Source organism: Littorina saxatilis, linkage group LG15, assembly GCF_037325665.1.
Source record: "Littorina saxatilis isolate snail1 linkage group LG15, US_GU_Lsax_2.0, whole genome shotgun sequence".
Lineage (NCBI taxonomy): Eukaryota > Metazoa > Mollusca > Gastropoda > Littorinimorpha > Littorinidae > Littorina > Littorina saxatilis.
Window position 1 is genome coordinate 18,131,967 of NC_090259.1, and position 26,723 is coordinate 18,158,689.

Below are 26,723 nucleotides of genomic sequence, written 5' to 3' on the forward strand. Positions count from 1 at the left end.
GACAGAATAAAACAGAGACAGAGTAAAACAGAGTAAAACAGAGACAGAGTAAAACAGAGACAGAGTAAAACAGAGACAGAGTAAAACAGAGACAGAGTAAAACAGAGACAGAGTAAAACAGAGTAAAACAGAGACAGAGTAAAACAGAGACAGAGTAGTAAAGCAGAGACAGAGTAAAACAGAGACAGAGTAAAACAGAGACAGAGTAAAACAGAGACAGAGTAAAACAGAGACAGAGTAAAACAGAGTAAAACACAGACAGAGTAAAACAGAGACAGAGTAAAACAGAGTAAAACAGAGACAGAGTAAAACAGAGACAGAGTAGTAAAGCAGAGACAGAGTAAAACAGAGACAGAGTAAAACAGAGTAAAACACAGACAGAGTAAAACAGAGACAGAGTAGTAAAGCAGAGACAGAGTAAAACAGAGACAGAGTAAAACAGAGTAAAACAGAGACAGAGTAAAACAGAGTAAAACAGAGACAGAGTAAAACCTTATTACAATTGAAAAAATCCCCTCAAATATTGGCGCTCCAAGTCTTCTTCTTCTTCTTCTTTTTCCCTTAAGCTAGCTACTAGCTAGCTGCCCTTTCCCCACCTCCTGTATCACCAACCCCTTCCCATTTTTTGCTTGTTTGTGTATCTGTTTTGTCTTTTGTTTTGTTTTTCGTTTCCTGAAATGAGCTAATGTACTTATTCCGCCATCATGCTAACCTTTGTTTTGTAATTACTATGATTGCTTAAAATAAGCATTATATGCTTGAGTATGTAATCATCCATGCATTGTCCTTGTCATGATTAAAATTGAATAAAATTTTGTTTAAACCAAAACAGAGTAAACAAGTCGCGTAAGGCGAAAATACAACATTTAGTCAAGTAGCTGTCGAACTCACAGAATGAAACTGAACGCAATGCCATTTTTCAGCAAGACCGTATACTCGTAGCATCGTCAGTCGACCGCTCATGGCAAAGGCAGTGAAATTGACAAGAAGAGCGGGGTAGTAGTTGCGCTAAGAAGGATAGCACGCTTTTCTGTACCTCTCTTCGTTTTAACTTTCTGAGCGTGTTTTTAATCCAAACATATCATATCTATATGTTTTTGAAATCAGGAACCGACAAGGAATAAGATGAAATTGTTTTTAAATCGATTTCGGACATTTTATTTTAATCATAATTTTTATATTTCTAATTTTCAGAGCTTGTTTTTAATCCGAACATAACATTTTTATGTTTTTGGAATCAGAAAATAATGAAGAATAAGATGAACGTAATTTTTAAAAAAAAATAATTTTAATTACAATTTTCAGATTTTTGATGACCAAAGTCATTAATTAATTTTTAAGCCTCCAAGCTGAAATGCAATACCAAAGTCCGGCCTTCGTCGAAGATTGCTTGGCCAAAATTTCAATCAATTTTATTGTTTAATTGAGGGTGTGACAGCCGGTGCCGCCTCAACTTTTACAAAAAGCCGGATATGACGTCATCAAAGACATTTATCGAAAAAAAGAAAAAAAGTCCGGGGATATCATTCCCAGGAACTCTCATGTCAAATTTCATAAAGATCGGTCCAGTAGTTTGAAACGCTCTACACACACACACACACGCACACACATACACCACACCGCCCTCGTCTCGATTTCCCCCCTACGTTAAAACTTGACTAAATATAAAAAGAATGCTGACAGTAAAATTCTGCAGTACCAATGCTTTGATTACAAACATCCCTATTCATCATGTTAATGAATTTGTGCAGGATTTTAAAAGGAAACTCCAAAGAAGCGCTCGTTCTTCCCGGAAAAGCGCCGATTCGATCATTTTATTCAACATTGACCACGTAGAGTTATCCCCCTTCGTCACACATCGGTGAGTGCACCGAAGACCAGTGACCCTGTCCGTCTGTTCAGTTAAGCGCAGAATGTTATTGTATTAATTAAACTTTGTCGGTGAGGAAGAAAGACTACGCTTGCTGCTGTGGTCTTGTGTGCTTGAAAAGTCAACCTTTTAGGCCAAGTGGTGAAAATTGGTGCTGAAACAGCTGAATCGTCACAGGAGTTCGTAATGTTTACGTGTGTCGATCCATGCATGTTCAACGAAAGTTGCAAACACCAACAGCCAACCACGACAACTTTGCACTTTTTCAGAATGGTCGCTGAAACGCTGAAAGGAATCACCTCGTGATCGAAGAACACTGCACTAGCGCATGCATCCATATGATTGTAAACCGTACGAAACTAATGTGTTGACAACTCTGTCAGGCGTTTTGTATTTAACCGATGGCAACACGTGGGCTCGGCCACTCGGCTCGCGCCTTCCCCCGCTTTGTGACTAAACTGACTGATAAAGGCAGCTGTGCTGGTCCCAGTGTCGCGCTCACCAGGCAAAACACGGGACGTTTGTTTGCATTCCCTGACCTGTCGTTAGGCTTGCAGACACACACAGGCGTTCGAGGAATGGCGTCGAGTTCTGCGGCATCGGATTTGACGGCTCACAAACATCACAACAAACCGTCGTACACGGTAGGTGCAGGAACTTGACCGTTGACGAAGCTCATGCAGTAGTGCCTGGTACTGGTAGGAGATTTAATTCTGTTCACAATGTCAGTGTTTTCAACGTTGGTTTAAACAGTATTTTATTCAGATGTGTGTGATGTAGAGTAAGTGCGCCGGTGTCCGTACCCCTTCAGGCTTGAAAGCTCATAACTTCGGAGCTGTGGCTTCGATCGCCATTCTATAAATTGCTACAGCTACTGCGGGCTGTCGGCCTTTCTTGGCTGCCATTGGTTGGTTTAGAGGGGAATCCCCTAATTATGTAGAAGTCCGTTTCTAACGTCATTCATCTGAGCCTCGGACCGTACCGGGTTTTCCTTCATCCGTACTAGCTGTTCCTCGAAGCCGTACCCGGGTTAGCCTCGATCCGTACCCTACTACCCTGGTCCGTCTGTCGTTGTTTTTAACCAAGTTAAGGGTTGTAGAAAATCGTTTGCATACCTATAATTATGTATGATTGCTTGTCTGTAATTTTATGGTGAATATATTCATGGGATAGTTAATTTAGTTTAGGCCAAAAAAAAAAAGAGGTCTGTTTACGGTAACCCGACCGACCCTAGTTTTTTCGCGCGACCCTAGACTTTTTTTTGGCATTTGGGAAAAAAAAAAAAATCTTGTTTTTTTGCAAAATAAAGTAAAAATATGGTTTTTTGGAGAGAAAAAAAAATAAATAAAAAAAAATCCCGACCTACCGACCCTATTTTTTTGGTCTATGTTACAGTAAACAGACCTTTTTTTCTTTTTGGCCTTAGTCTATGTGTGTGTGTAATGTCAACAACAACTAAAAAGTTAGGAAATAGAGAACTGACCAGATCTTAGTAACAAACAATAACAGTATCACAATCAAGTCATCCAAGTAACCCGTATATATTCAAATCTGTAACATAATAAATTAACAAAAAGTAATGAGTAGGCCATAAAACAGACATTGGCTTCAAAACCCAAAAAAAAGAGTAAATTAAAAGTGGGTACGGACCGAGGAAGACCCTGATTTTTTCAGGCCCCGGGACCGTTGTCACGATTTCATCTTTCGCCTGTGTACATATTTCCCCCTCGACATATAATATATATAATATACTCAAGACTGAAATGTTGTTTCCTGGTAAAATTAAGAAGTGAAATTATTTAAGGACGAAAAGCATGTCAGTTTCTTGCATGTGAAGAAAATTGGTGGTAAAATTTTATAGATTTCAACCCCAAAATCGAATTCTTCGAAAACGTGTACTGAGTGGTTACGTCCCTTGAGTAAGAAGGAAACATTTTAGGATGAATCAAATTTCCAAGTTAAATAAAACAAATTGGTTGGACAAATTTGGCCCCATGAATGTAAGGTACACAAGGTCGCTCATCAGTACTATCGAAGGGTGTTTTTTTGTTCAGTGTAGAGTTTATACTAGATCAACGAGGCCGAGAAGCGAAATATCAACACGGCGAAAGATGAAAACGTCACACCGTACCCCTTTCAACTCTGCTGAACGCTACGTTATGTTTTGACAAATACCCATGAAACTTGACTCAAAGCATACTTTTAACCCCCATAATCGTGTTAAGCGTGAAAAATACATCTAGAAAGACCCAAACTGAGCTGTACGACCATTTCAAACAACCATATCAACTGAATTGATCGAGTGGAAAACTTAAAAGTTTCAACAAGCAGAAAGCAAAAGTAGAAGTGGGTTTGCCGTGTAGGCTGGTAAGGCGGTAAAGTGAGCGCGAACACGTCATTGGCTACAAATATTCACTGCCGGATAGTTCTAGTTTAAAAATAGACGCTTCACGAACCGACTGGAGGTCTGCAGACGAGTAAAAACAACAAAAACCGAAGGGGTACGGTCCGAGGAAGGGGTACGGACACCGGCGCACTTACTCTAATAAAGGAGCACAACAAGAATGAAGATAAGATGTAGGCCCTAGTTTATAAATGTGCTGTTTTTAAACGTTGCAAGGAAAAGTATTTTGTGAAAATCAAATGTACCTTGTAAGCTATCGGTTCTGAGAATCTGACCTCATTTGCAGTGCAAGTTACTTAAAGTAAACAACTTTTTAATGAAGTCATGGTCATGGTCATGCAGTCAGTCCTTTGAAAATCCTTATGAACAATAACTAACTGCGAAAATGGTTTCTTACAACAAACCCGACTGGCCAAGTGGTAAGGTTATTCTGGGCATAATTTGTTGTACTCTTTTTACCCGGGAGAGGGAGACAGCTAGGTTCTGAAGTGAAAATGAATATATTAATTAATATTATATGACTAAATTGTCTTTGAGGGAAGACCTGATGATATAAACATATTCAAGTTATTGTATTGAGGACCGTCTTTTATGTCACGTAGATCGAGTTCTTAATTAAGGCCAACAAAAAATATGTTGGTTGAGGCAGAGACTATAGAATATACCCGACCAACCCTAGTATAACTTTTTTTTTAAATTCTCAAAAAAACAAAAAACACAACTTTTGGCACATTTTGCGAACTATACCGAGACGAAGGGAAGTAACCTCCTCTGAGCTTGAGACAAAATTGTGTTTGTGATGTTTTCATGAGGTAAACTGAATTCAAAAAAAATAAATAAAAAAGCCTACCTACTGACCCCATTTTTTTTGGTCACGTTACCCTAAACCAACTTTTATGTTGGCCTAAGGGCAAAGGCGCACAGCGCAGATAAGGCAAAAATATTTATAAAAACTTGGTTTTTTTCCATGACATTGACAAGGCCCAAAAAAGGGTCAGTAGGTAAAAGTCTACAACTAGGTTGTTATTTATTTTTTATATTTTTCATTAAAGTTTGTTTTTTATTTACACAGGTGCCTGTGGCTTTTTATTGGCTAAAAATCATGCAAGCTATGTCACCTGATGTAGGACTAGGAGAAGAGTAGCTTTACTTGTAAAGTCTACAAAATCAAGTTTTGGTCATTTTTATTAAATTTGTTTTGGTCAAAAAAAGTTTTTCTAGGGTTTGAAGGAAAAAATAGGGTCGATCGGGGGAATATGAAACCATTTCAATCGTGTAAAACGATCTTCAGATCAAAATAACCTGGTGGTAACCCAGATCAGCATGTCAAAGCTGCAATTCCACTTTGTAATTGTATCCACTTAAAAAAACCCATTCTGTACATGATAATGTTATTTCAAACTGTTGCTAACACTGTAACAGACAGGGATGTTGCCACAAATGTTTGTGAATCGGACACATATCCTGACCTCATTAACATGTAGAGGACGGCTTCACAAATTTCTATGACATTTTACGTCACCGACATTGTGGTCCTACTCATCAGTGTCTGCTATTAAGTGTTCTCTCTATGTCTTCTTTTCTGTTATTTTTCTTTATTCTTTTATTTTGGTTGTGTGTACAGTATCTCATAACTAGTTGGTTCGACAAGTTAAGTTAAAGAAGAAAAAAAAATAGTAGGCTAGGCAAAGAAAAGAGAAATGATTTGGAACTGGTCGAGTACTGTACTTCGCAACTACATTTTGAGAATGGCCCCCTCCCCCTCTCTCTCTATCCCTTTCTCTGTCATGTGTGTGTCTGTTTTAAACATACTTTTCTCTATTGTCAATGTCAGAAGGATCAAGTTATTCACTGATGAATAAACCAAATTACAGTTTACATGCACAGAGTATAATTTATAAACAACACAGGCATTCATTGTCCTCAACAGTGATCTTAACATGACATGAATACCTGAGTTCGTCTGTCACCTGATAGGGGGGGGGGGGGGGGGGGGAGGGGAGGGGGTAGGTCGGTGGATTATGCATGGATTTATAGGCAGCATGGATGAGTAACCACATCTAAGTTATTTTGATTAGGCCTAAAAAAAAAAAATAGGTGTGGTTATGGTAACCCGACCTACCCTATTTTTAGGGGCCGACCCTATAACTTTTTATTACATTTGTCAAAAAAATAAAAATAAAATAAAACAACCGAGTGCAGAAAACGCAATGAAAGCGACAGCGCTCGAGTCGCACACTTATTTCCCTGTCAAGTAGGTTTAATTTGTACACATTAGAAAAAAAAGTTTAAAAAAAAATGATTGCCTACCTTCCTACTCTATTTTTGGGGGGCTATGTTACCTTAACCACACCTATTTTTTTGTGTGCCTTAACACCAAAATTTGGTCAAATAGTGACACAGAAAAAATGTATCCAGTAGAATTTCAAAATTGTTTGTGTCAGCAGGAAAACTGCAAATAGTTCCGTCAAAGTTTAATCATCAATAATGAAAGTTAGATGCAATATTAGACAAAAGAAATGGTAACTAGTACTAGTGTCCTTAAAGTTTAATTTTGTAATGAATTAGAATCCAAACTGATAACTTAAAACAATTTTGATGAAATTAATTCAGCAAAAAATTTCCCACTCTTCACCTAGAGCAGAGCTGGCGCTAAGCCTATGCTGTGGGTTTCTGGTAATTTTGTGTCCAATGGAAGAATACTCGTATCCCATGTAAACACCTGGGAAGATCTGTCGGGGTTCACATCATGGTCATTTACATACATAGGAAGGAAGGTGTCTTGGACCCCCCCGTGGGTTAGGGGGAAGAATTTACCCGATGCTCCCCAGCATGTCGTAAGAGGCGACTAACGAATTCTGTTTCTCCTTTTACCCTTGTTAAGTGTTTCTTGTATAGAATGTAATCAATTTTTGTAAAGATTTTAGTCAAGCAGTATGTAAGAAATGTTAAGTCCTTTGTACTTAAACTTGCATTCTCCCAGTAAGGTAATATATATTGTACTACGTTGCAAGCCCCTGGAGCAAATTTTTGATTAGTGCTTTTGTGAACAAGAAACAATTGACATTGACAAGTGGCTCTATCCCATCTCCCCCCTTTCCCCGTCGCGATATAACCTTCTTGGTTGAAAACGACGTTAAACACCAAATAAAGAAAGAAAGAAAGGTGTCTTGAACTGACTTTTCATGATTGAATGGAGATTTATTATTTAAAATTTTATTTTCCAAAACTATCTGTGTTAATTTAAAGTTTGACAAAGCTGTTTTTCTGACACTTTCAGGAAGCTGTAAAAGCCCTGAATTCCCTCCAGTCCAATGCAGAGACCATAAAGCGCTCATTGGAACACCGCAATGAAAGCAGGAAGCACAACATCGCTCGCATGGTGGACTACTTGCAACGAGCTGGTTTGACGGTGAGTTAGGCCTAAAAAAAAAATAGGTGTGGTTACGGTAACCCGACCTACCCTATTTTTAGGGGCCGACCCTATAACTTTTTATTACATTTGTAAAAAAAAACAAAAAAAACCCGAGTGCAGAAAGCAATGAAAGCGATAGCGCTCGAGTCGCACACTTATTTCCCTGTCAAGTACTGAAGTAGGTTTAATTTTTACACATTAGAAAAAAAGTTAAAAAAAAAAAGTGATTGCCTACCTTACTACCCTATTTTGTTTTTGGCTATGTTACCTTAACCACACCTATATTTTTTTTGTTGGCCTTAACATGTATCCAGCAAGAGAAAGTACTGTGTGCCTCTGTAAAACTGAGTGCATGACTAACTGATCACAAGCTGTTTTGATGATCATGAATTGTAGAAACGTCACTCCATAAGCATTACCAGAGTCACATGTAATTGTAAAGCACAATTTGATATGACTTCAGATGCTCAGTTACAGACCCGTGCACATCTACAGTTTCTCCGTAATTTCTCAGATTTTTATATATATGCAGAATACGGTGCTACGGATTTTTAATTACAATTCCGAAATTCAGATGTTTTACTCAACAAAATTTTTAAATTTTTTTTTCTGTTTTAAGATGTTTTGACCAATTAGTTGGTCGTTGCGCTGAAAAGACGTTTTCCGATTTACCGGAAGCGCGCGTGTTCACAGCATTGAGTCTTTGTTCTTAGACTTAGTTCGTCCAGCGTCTGCGTGGCAAATTGTGATTGAAGTGAAACATTTAAAAGAAAAAAAAGAGTGCGAGATTCAGATAGTGAAGAGGAGACACCAGCTCTGTCACCAAAGAATAAGAAAACAGCACAACGGTGCTGGAAGTCCAGTTATTCTCAAGACAACCTGGAGATCGTAAAATCCAGCAAAGGAGACCAATACGCTTACAGCTTACTACTGAAACATTTTAAAAACTACTGAAATTTGGTTTGTTTATAAATACTACTGATGAGCGTTTTGGGTGTGCACAAGTCTGCAGTTACCAAGGTTATACACTGCTCATGTAACTTGTGAGCAAGGCCAAAGAACAAACAGATGTGATCTGTTTCAGAAGTCCCTGTGTTTATATCAAAAGTAGATGCTCATTGAAAGGTTTTATACAGGCATGGCAGTTAGGCCAAAAAAAAATAGGTGTGGTTAAGGTAACATAGCCAAAAACAATAGGGTAGGAAGGTAGGCAATCACTTTTTTTTTATTTTTTTAACTTTTTTTTTCTTAATAGCAGAGCAACCAAGCGTGTAGCACTCGCAACCGAAGAAGATGCCGCCATTTTTTTCATGGCAAGCGTCTGTTGGGCCTTTTTAGTAGAAGGAGTTATTTCCCTTGCATCGTCTGCATGACGACTCGAGCGCTTTCGCTTTCATTGCGTTTTCTGCACTCGTTTTCTTGTGTTTTTTTGGGTGTTTTTTTGACAAATGTAATAAAAAGTTATAGGGTCGGCCCCTAAAAATAGGGTAGGTCGGGTTACCGTAACCACACCTATTTTTTTTAGGCCTTAGTACAGTGGAACTCCGCTTTTGAGACCAACCCCCCCCCCCCCCCCCCCCTTGTTAAAACCGTGCTTTCTGAGATTTTGTCAACATTAATTCTGTTAATTTACCTCTATTATAAGACCTCTCCTCTGTTTCTGTCATACATTTTGATGGAGATAAACTAAACTGCGACTTCTTCTTCTTCAGCATTCCTACACAGTGTGTGTGGGTGTGTTTTTGCATGTGTGTGTGTGTGTGTGTGTGTGTGAGTGAGTGAGTGAGTGAGTGAGTGTGTGTGTGTGTGTGTTGTATTGAGTGCGAACGTGATTGCAGGCATGTGGCGCGCGTATGTGTGCGAGTCGACTTTTCTTTTCCTTTGTATTATATTGACATACATGTACATTTCAATGTTCTATTATGCATTATGTATGCGTATAGGTAATGTTGTAATTAGTAATACTGTATGATTGCGATTGACAATTGTCCTTTTATTGTCTTTATTTTTATGTCTTAGTTTAGCAGGGACAGATTGTAAGACTAGGCGTGAGCCTAAAATCTCCATCCTTGAGTAATAAAGTTCGTTCGTTCGTTCGTTCCTAGATCAGGCCTCAGATTTCCAGTCTAATATGGGTTATGAAGTTTGTGGTCGTGTCCAGGTCTTGTTTGGTGCCCCAGAGTTTCTCCGCTAGAGTAGCTCCATGCGGCCAGTGCTGTGTCCGTGCGTCTTGGTATAGGGGGCAGGACTGCAGGATGTGCTCTAGGGTCTGTGGGCCTGTCTCACATGAGCAATCAGGTGTGTGCGACATCCCAAGATAAACTGCGACGTACGACTGTCGCAGTTTTCAATTACTTTTTGCGTCTTTCTTTCTTGACCAGTACTCTTGATTTTGGTACCGTTTTGTTCCTAAGACTCTGCACTTTCCTTTGATAAAAGGCTCTCTGTGTATTAGTTCATCTCTGCCTTAAAAATAAAAGGGGGTTCCGCTTTCGCCTTTGTCTTATCCTGTTGAGAGCTTGGTTTGATTGGCATGAGTGTGTTTTTCGTGCAGGTGGAGGACATTGACAAGCTGAATGTGATCCACGTCACAGGGACCAAGGGGAAGGGATCCACCTGTGCCTTTGCTGAAAGCATCTTACGCCAGTATGGATACAAGACAGGAACCTTCAGGTAAGTCTTGGATCAGTCCACTAAGTTCTTAGAGGTTTTTCTGTGTTTTCGATTTGTATTTTGTAATCGTTGACAAGCAGGTTAGACATGTCGAAGAATTTCCGTTTTAATGTATTCATTAATGGACAGTAAAGTGTTGTTATTGTTTTGTCAATGGCTCTTAAATGTTCACGGCAGATTTGAACAATCACAATTTCAAGATGAGCATGCCAGCTGTTGGTCCTTTGATTTCTGATATTATAATATGCAGTCCACTAGTATGCGGGTTTATTAAATGGGAGTGCTCTGAACACAATGCTAACAATGTTTTGCTGCAGTCTCTTTCTTTCTTTCTTTTTTCTTCTTTTTTTTCTTTTCTTTTTTTCCCTTTTTTAAATTTTTATTTATTAAATAATCCTGTGTTTATGGTTGGGAAGACGCTGTAGCGTGCCTCTTAATAAAAAAAAAAAATTTCAATTATATGTACAGACTTGGTGTCTCTATTTTTCACTGTACATGAGCCTGGAACAAACAAAGAACATTGACAACAACAACTGAATGTTTACTTATGTCACGAGGTCTCATTACATTGATGGACAGGTGTCAACATTTGCGGCATCACTATTGTCATTGTCCCATCACACACGCACGCACACACACACACACTGCATTCTCTTTCTATTTGATACTGTTGGTGTTACAAAAACTATTTCAGCAGACATTACAAAATAAATGGCATGACCAGCCCTGCTGTGGCTGTTAGGTTGTTATCTGACTGGAAGTGTACAGTATTGTCTTGCATCCATTTTGTTATTCAGCCAGCATGCAAAGGACCATTACTTATAATTGATTAGTTTCTCTGTCTCTCATACTCACATGTAACTCATGGGTTCTTCTCGAACACACAGAGATTAAGGGATGGGGTAGAGGGATGAATTCATACCACAAATGCTGGATGAACAGAGACTGCGAACGCAGCTCTCTCTCTCTCTCTCTCTCTCTCTCTCTCTCTCTCTCTCTCTCTCTCTCTCTCTCTCTCTCTCTCTCTCTCTCTCTCTCTCTCTCTCTCTCTCTCTCTCTCTTTATCCTTTTGTAATAAAGTTCTGAGTCTCTCTCTCTCCCTCTCCTCTCCCTCTCTCTCTCTTTCTCTCTCTCCCCCATCTCTCTCTTTCTCTCTCTCCTCCTTCTCTCTTTTCTCTTTTACTCTCTCCCCCATCCCCCCTTTCTCTGTGTCTCTCCCAATCCGTTCTTCTCTCTCTCTCTCTCTCTCTCTCTCTCTCTCTCTCTCTCTCTCTCTCTCTCTCTCTCTCTCTCTCTCTCTCTCTCTCTCTCTCTCTCTCTCTCTCTCTCTCTCTCTCTCTCTCTCTCTCTCTCTTTATTTTTCAACCTCTATCCTTGAAAAATAAAGTTCCATCATCATCATCATCTCTCTCTCTCTCCCATCCCTCCTCTCTCTCCCCCATTCCTCCTCGAGTCTCTCTCCCCCTCTCTCCCTCCTTCCATTCCCTCTCTCCCCTCCATCTCCTCTACTCTCTATCTCTCTGTAGTGTTGCAGACTGAGTGTTTTTCAGGTACCACGTACTGTACTGCCATGCAGCCAGTCGTTGTATTTGCCGTACAGTGGGTGTTGGAATCAATAAGAAGTGTGTCAGAATTCTGTGTTAAACATGGTATTGGAGTTTATATAGGATTATCAGAATGATGTCTCTATTGTTACAGTTCTCCACATCTGATTGAAGTTCGTGAACGAATTCGTATAAATGGACATCCGATTGACCAGGAGCTGTTCAGCACTGCCTTTTGGGACGTCTATAACAGGCTCAAGTCTACAGAGGTAAGGGTGTCTGCTACATATTTGTTTTGGTTGGGAATCAGAGTGTAGAGTTTCATCACAGGGGAGGCAACTTCTTTTTGAATGTTTCTGTCACATTTTTCTCGGCTTTCCTGGCTTTTGCAAATGGACTCCTTGTCTTTGTCACTTTGATTATTGATTGAATCTGGGGTTTTCCAACTCACACACTTTTTATAATAATAATAATGAACACTTATTAAATGCCCCTTCTCACCGGAGCTCACAGCAATGTACAATAGCAAACTGCACACACACACACACACACGAATACAGTTAATAGGTAAATAATCCTATTATGTAATTATCCTTTAAAACACTCGGAGGTTAGTTAATTACAGTGTTAAAAGGCATCTGTGCCCAGAAAATCAGTTGGCAAACGGAGGGGTCGTTCCACTGTACAGTAGTACTCTATTGTATTCACATCCCACTCACTATAAGTTACAAACTTTAAATAAAGAAATTTGCTGGTATTTTGCATGTAAATATCATCTCTTTAGCTTCTTTGTATGTACAGCAGGATACCATATTTATAAGACACCCCCTTTTGAAAACCTACTTTCATAAGCTCTAAATGTAATACCTGATTTTCTCAAATTCTTTAATTGGTGGTTTTAAATGGGATGTACTACTGTACTGGAAACGGGACCCACATCTTATTCTGACTATTTCTTGGCCATAAAAAAATAAATTTAAAAAAAGGATAAAAGTCACTTGTTCATTTCAATGCTTGTTACTCTCTCAGGTGCCAGAAGAGTGGTTCCAGATAACTCTCACTTACTCTACTGTGGAACCCACTTTTTAAGACCTCAAGTCTGAGAAAATTAGGTCTTAATAAGGAGGGGCGGCGGGGATGTAGCTCAGTCGGTAGCGCGCTGGATTTGTATCCAGTTGGCCGCTGTCAGCGTGAGTTCGTCACCACGTTCGGCGAGAGATTTATTTCTCTGAGTCAACTTTGTGTGCAGACTCTCCTCGGTGTCCGAACACCCCCGTGTGTACACGCAAGCACAAGACCAAGTGCGCAACGAAAAAGATCCTGTAATCCATGTCAGAGTTCGGTGGGTTATAGAAACACGAAAATACCAAGCATGCTTCCTCCGAAAGCGGCGTATGGCTGCCTAAATGGCGGGGTAAAAACGGTCATACACGTAAACGCCGTGGGAGTTTCAGCCCATGAACGAACAAACAATAAGGAGGGGGTCTTGAAATAGGGATACATTTACAGAGGTTATGAACAGAAATTCTGACCGGCACGGTTGGCCTAGTGGTAAGGCGTCCGCCCCGTGATCGGGAGGTCGTGGGTTCGAACCCAGGCCGGGTCATACCTAAGACTTTAAAATTGGCAATCTAGTGGCTGCTCCGCCTGGCGTCTGGCATTATGGGGTTAGTGCTAGGACTGGTTGGTCCGGTGTCAGAATAATGTGACTGGGTGAGACATGAAGCCTGTGCTGCGACTTCTCTCTTGTGTGTGGCGCACGTTATAAGTCAAAGCAGCACCGCCCTGATATGGCCCTTCGTGGTCGGCTGGGCGTTAAGCAAACAAACAGAAATTCTGAGAGAACAGGGTCATGATAGCAACCCCCAGTTTTAATTTTTAGAGGGTCCTTGGACCCCCACTGCAAAATTTTAGAGGGTCCCAAAGGTCCAAACACCGAAAAGTCCCAGTGTACAATTTATAACGAACGGTTGCAGTCTGAAAATGGTATCTACGGTACGCACGATAAAGAAAATTTAGTGGGTCCCAGGACCCGCTCTTTTAAAGTCTAGTGTGTCCATGGACCTCTTACATACATTTTTAGTACGTGTTTTCGGCTTCCAGTGCGTATAGGAGGCAGGGACGCGCGCTATGGGGAGCCCTGGTAATAGGGAGGTAGTCTCAAAGGGGGGTGGCACTGTATTACACATGTTGTATGTATTTAGAGCGCTTACTTCCCTTTGTAAGGCAAAAAAAAAAATAGGTGTGGTTACGGTAACATAGCCAAAAATAATAGGGTAGGAAGGTAGGCAATCACTTTTGGTTTTTTTTAAACTTTTTTTTCTAATGTGTACAAATTAAACCTACTTGACAGGGAAATAAGTGTGCGACTCGAGCGCTTTCGCTTTCATTGCGTTTTCTGCACTCGTTTTTTTTGTTTTTTGACAAAATAAAAAAAGTTATAGGGTCGGCCCCTAAAAATAGGGTAGGTCGGGTTACCGTAACCACACCTTTTTTTTTTTTAGGCCTAAATCAGATGTTTTTCTTGACCATTTGCTAGGACAGGGGGGAAGGGGGCATGCCCCACTACTTCGGCTTCCTGACGGTGATGGCATTCCACGTGTTTGTGCGGGAAGGCGTGGACGTGGTGTTGCTTGAGGTGGGCATCGGCGGTCAGTACGACAGCACCAACGTGGTCAGCTCCCCTGTGGTCTGCGGGATCTCCTCTCTGGACCTTGACCACACCAGCCTCTTGGGCCACACCTTGGAGGAGATTGCCTGGCACAAGGCCGGCATTTTTAAGGTGAGATTGGCTACCTGACACTAGTGACAGAGAACTCAGGTTGTGTTGCATGAGGCCAGCATTTTTAAAGTGAGAATGGCTCTCTGACAGAGAACTGAGATTGTGTTACACATTGTATTGAACTGATTTCACAGATGGACACTGAGTGTCGGTCGCAAAATTAATTCATGCAAAAATTCTCACCCTGCAAGGAACATAGTTAGAAATAATAAAATAATCAAAAAAACAAGAAAGGCAAATTGTTGAAACGTTTGTTATTGACAAAACAATATGCGCAGTCACAGATGTTTTGACCCAGCGGTCTTTGAAGTGCAGAGACAAACAAATATTAAATTAACAAAAAAAAGCCTTAGCTCGAAAAAGGTGCAGCCGCTTGGGAGTCTCTTTGTTTTTGAGGACTTTTTTAAAGTTAGAAATAGAATGTTCTTTTTTTGTATGTTTCCAATTGGGAGGATGCTCTCTTCACACGTGAAAGAATGGACAGATTGATGATGGTCTAGTACATGAATAGTATACTAAAAAGGAGAAGGATAGTACCTTATTATGCTGAAACCTGGCTACAAAAACTAGAGATGCTGAAAAATAAAACTTGGTTGATTTCAAATTAGATTAATTTATGGAATACACAGACGCACGTACGTACGCAATCACGCTCACTCACTCACTCACTCACTCACTCACATACACTCACTCACTCACTCACTCACTCACTCACACACACACACACACACACACACACACACACACACACACACACACACACACACACACACACACACACATACACACACACACACACTTGCAATCTTGATAGGCAATTGGTGTTGATTGGTCCTTTGACATGTTTTGTGACGTTCCAGAAAGGAGCCCCAGCCGTTACCGTGGAGCAGCCTGACTCGGCCATGCAGGTTCTTCTGGAAAGATCTCAGGAAATTCAGGTAGCCAGGCTATTTCTGTTTTCCTTCTGTTAGAATAGGTCAAAACGGTTTGTTCTGGTTAGATAATTGATTTCCTGGGCTATGTTTGTTTGGTTCCCGTCAAAATGGTTGCAAAACCTTCTGTATTTTACAGGTCATGCGATCAATAACACTTAACAGCATCAGTAGGAATGAAATTACACACAAAATACACAAACCAGCTCGCGCTCAACAAAACAACCTGTTCTTGTTAAGTAACCAAAGGGAAGTAAGGGCACTAAATGCATTCATGTGTAATGGAGTAAGCGAGTGTTATACGGAACCAATCTCCTGGCACCTGAGAGAATAACAAGCATTGAAATGAACAAGCGACTTTCTTCCTCTTCTTCTTCTTCTTCTGCGTTCGTGGGCTGAAACTCCCACGTACACTCGTGTTTTTTGCACGAGTGGAATTTTACGTGTATGACCGTTTTTTACCCCGCCATTTAGGCAGCCATACGCCGTTTTCGGAGGAAGCATGCTGGGTATTTTCGTGTTTCTATAACCCACCGAACTCTGACATGGATTACAGGATCTTTTTCGTGCGCACTTGGTCTTGTGCTTGCGCGTGAACACACGGGGGTGTTCGGACACCGAGGAGAGTCTGCACACAAAGTTGACTCTGAGAAATAAATCTCTCGCCGAACGTGGGGACGAACTCACGCTGACAGCGGCCTACTGGATACAAATCCAGCGCGCTACCGACTGAGCTACATCCCCGCCCTGACTTTCTTCCTCATGACACATGTATGCATTTTGAGCGCTTACTTCCCTTTGGTTATTTGATCTCTGGTGCTCTGCCTCATTTTGTTTAAGATTCTGTTCTTGTTAGATAATTGATTTCCTGGTCAGTGTTTGTTTGTGTACAGTGCCCTCTGTACCTTGCTCCTCCTCTCATGCTGGAAGAGCTGTGCAGTAAGCAGGCGGACTTGGGGATAGCTGGTCCCAAACAGCTGTACAATGCTGCCCTGGCTGTTCAACTCTGTACCATCTGGCTCTCCGCACAACACAAAGGTTTGTCTCTGTCTAAATGCTCACTCTTCAAGTCAGTCGTTAAGTGACTGTAACGTTTTGTTTTGTCAATAACAAACGTTCCAAAAACCTACCTTTCTTGTTTTTTGATTCAGAATTTTGGAACGTTGGCAGTCTCTTTGTTTTTGGATTTCCTCTTTTCACCTTTTTGGTTTAAACAGCGGTATAATCAATCCTCCATTGCTGGAAGAAAAAATTTAAAAGAGGATGAAAGTCTTGTACATTTTAATGCTTGTTTTTCTCGCAGGTGCCCGGAGACTGGTTCTGAATAACTCTGTCTAAATGCTCCTCATTTCACCTCCTTGCTTTAACCCCTTCACTGCCACAGTATAACAGCATTATCCGAACGGTCTATGGGAAAGAACTGTGTTTAGAACCCCTACAAGTACTTGGACAGTGGTTACCTCCCATTTAGTTTTCAGAAATGTCCTGAAATGTTGTTGACACAAATCCCACGTATGAGATATGGTTAGGGGCGTAGGACAAACCGAAAATGACCACGTATTACATACGGGGTGGGCAGGGAAGGGGTTAAACAGCGGTATAATCAATCATCCATTGCTAAAAAAAAAATTTTTTTAAAGAGGGTGAAAGTCTCTTGTACATTTCAATTCTTATTTTTCTCTCAGATGCCCGGAGACTGGTTCCGAATAACTCTCACTTATTCTACAGATCGCTTACTACCCTTTGTTCATCAAACATCCATTGCTAAGAATAAGGTACACGAAAAGCATATTCAGAATCAACAACAAGCTATGAGCTTGGAACAATAATGTTGTGTCAAAAATCAAATAATTCTCTGACTCTGCTGCTAGCTTTCCGCTGGGACTGAGAGGAAGCACCCCAAATTTGCCAGCAATGGAATACAGTGGAACCTCTCTTTGCAGACCCCGACACACACACACACACACACACACACCCCTCCAATTTATTAGACTTCCTCCCTTTTAAGATCCTGTTTGTTCATAAGCTCTGCAAATTTACCCCCATTTTAAGACTCCCTCCTTTTTAAGACCTGATTTTCTCAGATTTGTGGAGGTCTTAAAAGGGGGGTAATAAGGTGTAATGTTTGTTTGTTTGTTCGTTCATGGGCTGAAACTCCCACGGCTTTTACGTGTATGACCGTTTTTACCCCGCCATTTAGGCAGCCATACGCCGCTTTCGGAGGAAGCATGCTGGGTATTTTCGTGTTTCTATAACCCACCGAACTCTGACATGGATTACAGGATCTTTTTCGTGCGCACTTGGTCTTGTGCTTGCGTAGTGTACACACGGGGGGTGTTCGGACACCAAGGAGAGTCTGCACACAAAGTTGACTGAGAAATAAATCTCTCGCCGAACGTGGGGACGAACTCACGCTGACAGCGGCCAACTGGATACAAATCCAGATGCGCTACCGACTGAGCTACATCCCCGCCCTTAGGTGTAAAATGAAAGTGAAAGGCTGAATTTTGCCCAGGTGGTCAGACAGAGGATGAGCAGCATGGCTGTGCCAGCAGCCTGGACAGCATCCCTGTTCGACACAGCACCGGCCTGTCACAGCAGATGATCACAGGTACCTCTCACACTTGATTAAGGACAGATTGTAAGAAAAGGCGTAGCCTTAAATCTTAATCCTTGTTAAATAAAGTTCAATTCAATTCAATTCAATTCACCTCTTCTTATCTCACTCTTGGCAAACACATTAATTGTTTTATAGCTGTGTATATTCGGTGTGCTTGGCTGGGGTGATTAGAGTGAAAACCGCAATTATCAAAATGAATTGCAAAACTTGGGCAATAAAATATTCTGTATTATGTATTCTGCATAATTCACAAATACAGTGACAGGGATGAAAGTTGCCTTCCACAAATGTAGAATTCCTGATGAAATGTTCAGGCAGGGATGGCCAAATTGTCCGCCCGATCGCCAGGGGCGAGTAAAAAATCCGCCGGGCTAGTAAAAACTGCCTGGCAACTCGCCCGGCTGGCCAATGAAATTTCTGGTCAAATGCAACACTTTTGGTTTTGATATCGAGTTTTCAAGCCTGCAGATGCAGCAACTGTGGTATGTACTGGGCCAGCGAAATTTCTGGCGGGCTAGTAACTTTGAAGTTACTAGCCCAGTTGGCGAGTTAAAATTTTGAGATTTGGCCATCCCTGTTGACACTAGAAGTTTGCATGGGAAAGTGTGTAGAGCTGCGTGTGTGTGTGCAGGGTTGTGCGAGTGTCGCTGGCCTGGTCGCACACAGACGGTGCATGCCGAAGGTGTCACGTACTACCTGGATGGTGCTCACACCACAGACAGCATGCAGGTAACTGCTCTACCTTTACATTCTTAACTTTTCACTCACCCCTAAGCAGAGCTGCCAACTGCTACGTTTTAAAAGCAATTTCTACGCAAAGCTAAAGATCGCTACGCTTAATTAAACGAATAATCAGAAGCGTGCAACAGTTGCGTCTTTTTTGTGAGTCCTGGTATTTATTTTGGCTTCCCAATCCATGTAGCAGTCACAAAATTGGTCGTAAAACATGGTCTACGCAGAAAAGTGGCACTGCAGATACTCCCTAATGGGCGTTTTATGTTCCTGCATTCTCATGAAACTTTACAGGTTGGCCCTATAAAATGCAACCCACAAAAATGCTCATAACTTCTACATGGGATGAACTTCAGCTTACTTTTGTTCCTGGGTGTAATGAAAACTAACATTCGCTAGAACGCAGCTACTTTTTAGTGACGGTAAATGGAATTTCTGTGATGGACAATGAATCATATTTTTTTCGTTACTCATTTCTTCAGAAAATTTACCACTAATTTTTTGTACACTTGTACTGTTTATTGCGTACTTATTACAAGCAGTTATTGTGTTGATGTAGCTGTATTTTTAGCATGATTTGCAAAGATTCAAATAGAATTCTCATCGCTGCCAAGTCTGTTCATAATTCTACTGGCTGTGCCACAAGTTGATGCAATTACATGTGTCTCTTTTGGATACCAAAAACTTTAAACAGAAATTAAGAAATACCTTTGAACCATCGTCTTTCTAAAGCACAGGACTCTATAGAATTTATGCTCGGATCATGTTTTTGGCGTTTGTTTATTTGTGTGTGTTTTGGGTGGCCTTTTTAGGGTCCATATTTTACATTCTGCATGTAATTTATTAGTTTTCGATATATAATATTCATGGCATGGATGTCTTACAATGTCAAGCCTGAGCATCTGAACATTGTGAGCCCCATACAAATGTACATCAAAATGGTAATCGTCAACTAACTTTTTAAATAACTCAACTGTCTAAATAAAAATAAAAATAAAACACACCAGTTACCAGGTTAGGTAAGTTTAAATCAATATTTCAACTCCAACTCAACTGTCTTTCATATTTGTTTGTTTTCTAGCAATGTGTCCAATGGTTTCAACAAGCAGCTGAGAAGGAACGAACGGGACTGCGGTAAGTTTTGTTAATGATTGTGAAGTTTGTTATAGTAATAAGTTCGCTCGGAAGATACAATTGTGTCTCATTGACCTAATCACATTGTGTCGCTTGTATTTTCAAAGCCAACTTCAGGACAATTTGTCAGATAAGTTTATTTTCTGCAGAGTAAGTGTTTGTGACTGTGTCCACTTATAAGACCTCTGGGTCAAAGATCAAAAGATCAGTGACTATAACGTTTTGTTTTGTCATAATTAAACATTCCAATAATATACCTTTCTTGTTTTTTTATTCACCTTTTTTTGTGTCTAGTGCAGGTAATTTTGTATGGCTAGCCTTCATGCTTTTGGTGCTATGCAACCACGTTAGAGGTTCATAATAAGAGCTTTTGGCGTCAGTTTTGAAAGACTGCACAACAAAAAGCCTCATCCTTCAAGAATGATAACAGACCTCATAAACAAAGGGAAGGAAGTGCCCTAAATGCATGGGTGGGATTCTTTCGGTATAGGCCGGAAATCCGGATTCGATTGTGGCCTTTTTTTTCTCTCTCTTTTTATATTTAGTCAAGTTTTGACTAAATATTTTAACATCGAGGGGGAATCGAAACGAGGGTCGTGGTGTATGTGCGTGTGTGTGTGTGTGTGTGTGTGTGTCTGTGTGTGTGTGTGTGTGTGTGTGTGTGTGTGTGTGTAGAGCGATTCAGACTAAACTACTGGACCGATCTTTATGAAATTTGACATGAGAGTTCCTGGGTATGAAATCCCCGAACGTTTTTTTCATTTTTTTGATAAATGTCTTTGATGACGTCATATCCGGCTTTTCGTGAAAGTTGAGGCGGCACTGTCACGCCCTCATTTTTCAACCAAATTGGTTGAAATTTTGGTCAAGTAATCTTCGACGAAGCCCGGACTTCGGTATTGCATTTCAGCTTGGTGGCTTAAAAATTAATTAATGACTTTGGTCATTAAAAATCTGAAAATTGTAAAAAAAAATAAAAATTTATAAAACGATCCAAATTTACGTTTAACTTATTCTCCATCATTTGCTGATTCCAAAAACATATAAATATGTTATATTCGGATTAAAAACAAGCTCTGAAAATTAAATATATAAAAATTATTATCAAAATTTTTTTTTCGAAATCAATTTAAAAACACTTTCATCTTATTCCTTGTCGGTTCCTGATTCCAAAAACATATACATATGATATGTTTGGATTAAAAACACGCTCAGAAAGTTAAAACGAAGAGAGGTACAGAAAAGCGTGCTATCCTTCTCAGCGCAAGTACTACCCCGCTCTTCTTGTCAATTTCACTGCCTTTGCCGTGCGCGGTGGACTGACGATGCTACGGTCTTGCTGCGTTGCATTGCGTTCAGTTTCATTCTGTGAGTTCGACAGCTACTTGACTAAATATTGTATTTTCGCCTTACGCGACTTGTTTTGTTGTTGGTGGTGGAGGTGTTGTTGTTGTTGTTGTTGTTGTTGTTGTTGTTGTTGTTGTTGTTGTTGTTGTTGTTGTTGGTTCGGTTGAGGTTCAGGATTCATGACATTTTTCAGTCTCACCCATGTAAACACCTATGACATGTGTGATAGAATTAGTGAGAGTCTCCTGGCACCTGAGAGAATAACAAGCTTTGAAATGAGCAAGCGACGGGCGCAGTGGCGTGGTGGTAAGACGTCGGCCTCCTAATCGGGAGGTCGTGAGATTGAATCCCGGTCGCTGCCGCCTGGTGGGGAGTGAAGATTTTTCCGATCTCCCAGGTCAACTTATGTGCAGACCTGCTAGTGACTTAACCCCCTTCGTGTGTACACGCAATCACAAGACCAAGTGCGCACGGAAAAGATCCTGTAATCCATGTCAGAGTTCGGTGGGTTATAGAAACACGAAAATACCCAGCATGCCTCCCCCGAAATCGGCGTATGCTGCCTGCATGGCGGGGTAAAAACGGTCATACACGTAAAAATCCACTCGTGCTAAAACATGAGTGAACGTGGGAGTTTCAGCCCATGAACGAAGAAGAAGAAGAAGAAGAAGAAATGAGCAAGCGACTTTTATCCTCATGAAAACAGACCTGTTACCACTTGTCAAAGCAGTTTTGCTTTGTCAGTTCAACGTTGCATCAACTTGCCATTCTTGTTTTTGTTATTTCTTTAGTTCTGGAACAGATACCGCTAATAATACTAACAGCCCTGTTGTGATGTTGCAGATGCAAAGTGTCACGAGCGCTGGTGTTCAATATGACAGGTGACCGCCCTGTGTCAGCCTTACTCAACTCATTAAAGGTAAGACTTAATGTATCGATTCAACACTGGATTTCCCTTCTTTGAGCCATGTGACGTCAGAGGCCGATAAAACTTCATATTTAGGCGGCCAGCCGAGACTACAAAATAATGCATGTTTGTGTGCGTTCAGTCATAAAAACTAAAAGGAATTCTAACCAGAATTGATTGATACATGAATGTTATTTGTGTGTTTGATCAAAATATGACATTTTACACTGATCTCAACAGTCATTGTTCACCTCGACCGCTAGCGCAGGAACACTGACTGTCTCGATCTGTGCAAAATGTCATATTTTGGTCAAAAATACAAATAATGTATAATAGTTCTGATGTTTCTATAGAATATTTGACTCACCTGAGCAATCAGGAGAGTCTTAGAAATGTTAGGCTGGCCAGCCTAATCATATTACTTAGGTAAAGGTGAGTCGTATGAGCATATCATTAAATTCTTAAATTTATCACAGGTTATGATGAAAAGGCAACTGATATGGCCCTTTGTGGTCGGCTGGGCGTTAAGCAAACAAACAAAAAATGAAAAGGCAAATTTTGGTCTTGAAAACAACTGAGCCCTTTTTGCAGGTTAATCCTATGGGTAGTTTTCAAACTCTTTGCTTCACTTTTAATGTTAACGTCTTAAGATAATCTATTAGTTTTCATTTCTTTCCCTGTTTAATCCCATTTTGACTAAGTGTTGATGCAGGCTTTAAATTTACAGGTATGCGAGTTTCAAAGAGCTGCGTTTTGTCCAAACGTCGTGTCAACTATTGCCAGTGAAAACATCCCAGGTAAGTTTCAACAATCTGTTAGTTAACAGGGATGGCCAAATTGTTCGCCCAATCGCCAGGGGCGAGTACAAAAAATCCGCCGGGCTAGTGGAAATTCTGGCCAGTGAAAATTCTGGTCAAATGCAACACTTGTGGTCGTAACAGCAAGTTTCAAAGCCATAAATGCTGCAGATGCAGCAACTTTGTTATGTACCGGGCCAGCCAAATCTCTGGCGGGCTAGTGACTTTCTTAAAGTTACTCGCCCGGTTGGCGAGTTAATATTTTGAGATTTTGCCATCCCTGTTAAAAGTCATACAGCGAAAGGCATTGTGTACTGTCTTTACATTAATCCATAAATTTAATTTGTTATTTATTTTTTATGTAAAATATAATATTGATACAGTGGAACTGAGACCACAGATGGTCCTGAAAGTATTGTTCACCAAAGCTCATTTCTGCTTGTTAAAAATGAACAAAAATCAGAACAGCTTAAAAACTAAACAACTTTTGTATGCCTTTGGCAACTGCGGATCCAGACATGGCCTGACCCAACAGATCTGAGGACCAAAATGTGGGGAGCACTGGAGGACCTGGAAAGAACGTCCATGTTCATGGCATCCTCCAGATTCCGAGTCTGACACAACCGTCGTACGAAGAAGAAGAAGAAGAATAGAATCAATTTGTGGTCCAAAATATTCTATTTTATTCAGCTGTCCAGGCTTAGCTGCTATTTAATGGCCTATTAGACAACACTGCTGTTTTATGAGGACATGTTATACCATGCCCCCCCCCAACCCCCAACCCCCGGCAAGAGAGAATGCTTACTGTCCTACAGGATAAATATTTTGCCTCTTAAGGACATGATATGGGTTATATGATAATTTGAGTTTAACGCCCTCACGGCTTTTGATGAGATACACAAGTGTATGCGTGTTCAGGTGGTATCAGCCATCTGCGCTTATGGCAGAATGACCAAGGTCTTTTACGTGCCATTGTGATGACACGGGGGTGGGATATGGCTTTCGTCTCTGGGTCTTCACATAAAGTTGACCCGTCCCGTCCCGAATTCGAACCTGTGACCTTCCGATCACAAGTCCAGTGCTCCACCAACTGAGCTACCGGGCCCCCAGGCCCCCCCCCCCCCCCCCCCTTTTAAGACCCCCCAATTTAAGACTTCCTCTTTTTTAAGACATGTTTTTCTTAGATTTTTTTTGGTCTTAAAATTGGGGTTCCATTGTACTGAAAATTGTGTTCTTTTCTATTTCAGACCAGATGAATCTGACTGTTGAACAGGACACGGTGGTCAGAAAGTGTGCACGCAATCAGCAGAGTTGGGACAAGCTGTTCTCCGATTCATCAGCCAAGGAATTTCAGTCTCACCCTGTGGCTGCCAGTATGACGGACGCTCCCCCGGGGTGCGGGGAGGATGTGTATTTGGACTCGGTGGACTTCACCAGGAACAGTGACGACCATGTCGTCAGTAGGTTAGGTGATACCTGTGACTTAGTGTCACCACAGGAGTGTGAATCTAAACTCTTTCCCTGCATCTCCTCTGCCTTGCAGTGGGCGACGCAGAGAGGGGAGGTGGCTGTGGCCAGACCAAAGGAGTCTGCAGCGGCCGTGGGCCACAGACACGAGCAAAGCCGTTCAGGCCACACCCATGTCCAAGTCTTGGTCACAGGAAGTCTGCACTTGGTGGGTGGTGTACTGGAACTGATATCGCCTCACATGAATAACTAGCTGTGGTTCCAACTCCAAGTGCCTTCGTCATGTCAAACTGGACTTTTGTCAACCAGAATCACATCCATGTTCAGCTATTGGTAACGGGAAGTCTTCACTTGATGGGTGGTGTACACGAAGTGATATCGCCTCACATGAATAACTAGCTGTGATCCAAGGTGGAGTGAATCTCTCGCCTTTGTCATGTCTAACTGGAATTTTGTCAACCAGAATCACATCCATGTACAGCTATTGGTAACGGGAAATCTTCACTCGTTTGGTGATGTACTTGACAGACATGGGACTGGTCCGAATTTTATCGGAATTCCGATATTTTCCTTTGCTCACAAACCATTCTTGAGATTGATGCAAATTCGTTGAGAAAAAAGGGGGGGGGGGGGGGGGGGGGGGGGGGGGGGGGGGGGGGGTTGGTGGTATGAACCGTTCAGCTGAAGCTGTCTGCGTCTGAAGTCAGTGCATTCGCACCCCAGCACTCGCGTGAACCCATAGCAGTACCATGGGTCGCGTTTGATTGGCTGTCGATCTCCGACGATTATCGCCTAGGCTTAATTATTCACCGATGGCGGTTTGCGGGTTGTTTTGATTGGCTGCCGATCTCCAAACGCCGAAGGTGAAAAATGTAGCATCATGGCGTCTGGATTCCGTATTGTTTTGTCGGCTGTGGAAGCTCTTACGATCGACGACCAAAGTGTGAAAAACAAGTGGAAAGCCAACTGGCTGTCAGAAGAAGTGACTGTCATTATCAACAAGAAAGAAAGGCGCCAGTATCGCCAAGATATTCATTCCCGGTCAGGCCGTGTGCACGTGGTGCAACAACGGCCACTGCATGGTGAAATACGGACTTGGTGGAAAAAATGTGTTGGTTCTGAAAGTTTTCAAGTAAGTTTTGTGTGTGTGTGATTGTTATAAATTACACTTTTGTTTAAAATGCTAAAACATATTATTCTTGTGGTTTTTATGGCTTTTTAAAAAGGCATGATCTAATTTTTTGCTATCAGGAGAGGCCCCAAAATGGCCTTTATAATTCTAACATTCATTTTCCGGCCCTGGACCCCGGCTTAGTTTCCTACTTTTGGAACATTTGCTGGTCTCATGTCTGACTTGAACTGATATGGCCTCACATGAATAACTTCCTGTGATCCAAGGAAGAGTGAATCTCTCGCCTTCGTCATGTCAAACAGGAATTTTGTCAGCGAGAATCGCATCCATGTACCGTACTTTTCGGACTATAAGGCGCAACTTTTTTTCTCACACTTGACTCCTGCGGCTTCATGAACGGAAGCGCCTTATGTATGGCTGAAATAGAAATCCCTGGCCAAGTTTCATCTCAGACATCAAAGCCTGAGTACCAGTCAAACAACTTGTGATAATGCATGTTTCAGCATCCATGTACAGGTAACGGGCAGTCTTCACTCGTCCAGTGGTGTGCTTGAACTGATATCACCTTGCGTCAGGTGAATAACTAACACCAGGTATATTCACAGGTGGAGTGAATCTCTTAACTTGGTCATGTCTAACTGGAGCTTTGTCAACCGGCATAGAGAGGGATATCATCAAGCTTTATCATTTATCAGCGTATGAAGTAGCGTAGATGAAAAGATCAACGAAAAGAAATCCAAAACAGATTGACTAAGCTGACATTCCAATATCAAGACTCAAAATCAAGCTAGGTTAATGAACAAATGTGACCCGCTCCAACAAAAGAATAACAAAGTCGCTGTGGCCGAACAGAGATAACAGCAATAAACCTGAGCCATGGCCAACATTTTGGATTTTGAGATTTTTGCATTTCTGCACTCTACCAAATGTGTTATATCTATTCTGTAAATATCAATTTCAGATTCGC

At 41.2% G+C, this 26,723-nt stretch overlaps 1 protein-coding gene across 3 annotated transcripts; it reads left to right on the forward strand.

Moving 5' to 3' along the window:
• Nucleotides 1-1,592: 1,592 nt before the first annotated feature.
• LOC138948719 (folylpolyglutamate synthase, mitochondrial-like) lies at nucleotides 1,593-25,263 on the forward strand. Of its 3 annotated transcripts, none has more exons than XM_070320325.1 (13): nucleotides 1,593-2,514; nucleotides 7,555-7,686; nucleotides 10,244-10,362; nucleotides 12,061-12,175; nucleotides 14,446-14,688; nucleotides 15,549-15,626; nucleotides 16,514-16,658; nucleotides 18,136-18,231; nucleotides 18,872-18,969; nucleotides 20,054-20,106; nucleotides 22,297-22,372; nucleotides 23,088-23,157; nucleotides 24,405-25,263. In XM_070320325.1, the coding sequence occupies exons 1-13, from the start codon at nucleotides 2,272-2,274 to the stop codon at nucleotides 24,875-24,877; spliced, it is 1,941 nt and encodes a 646-aa protein (XP_070176426.1). In that variant the 5' UTR covers nucleotides 1,593-2,271; the 3' UTR covers nucleotides 24,878-25,263. The 3 variants fall into 3 exon arrangements, with proteins under 3 accessions (XP_070176426.1, XP_070176427.1, XP_070176428.1); XM_070320326.1 differs by lacking the exon at nucleotides 1,593-2,514 and adding an exon at nucleotides 2,706-2,929; XM_070320327.1 differs by lacking the exon at nucleotides 1,593-2,514 and adding an exon at nucleotides 4,337-4,447.
• Nucleotides 25,264-26,723: the final 1,460 nt, after the last annotated feature.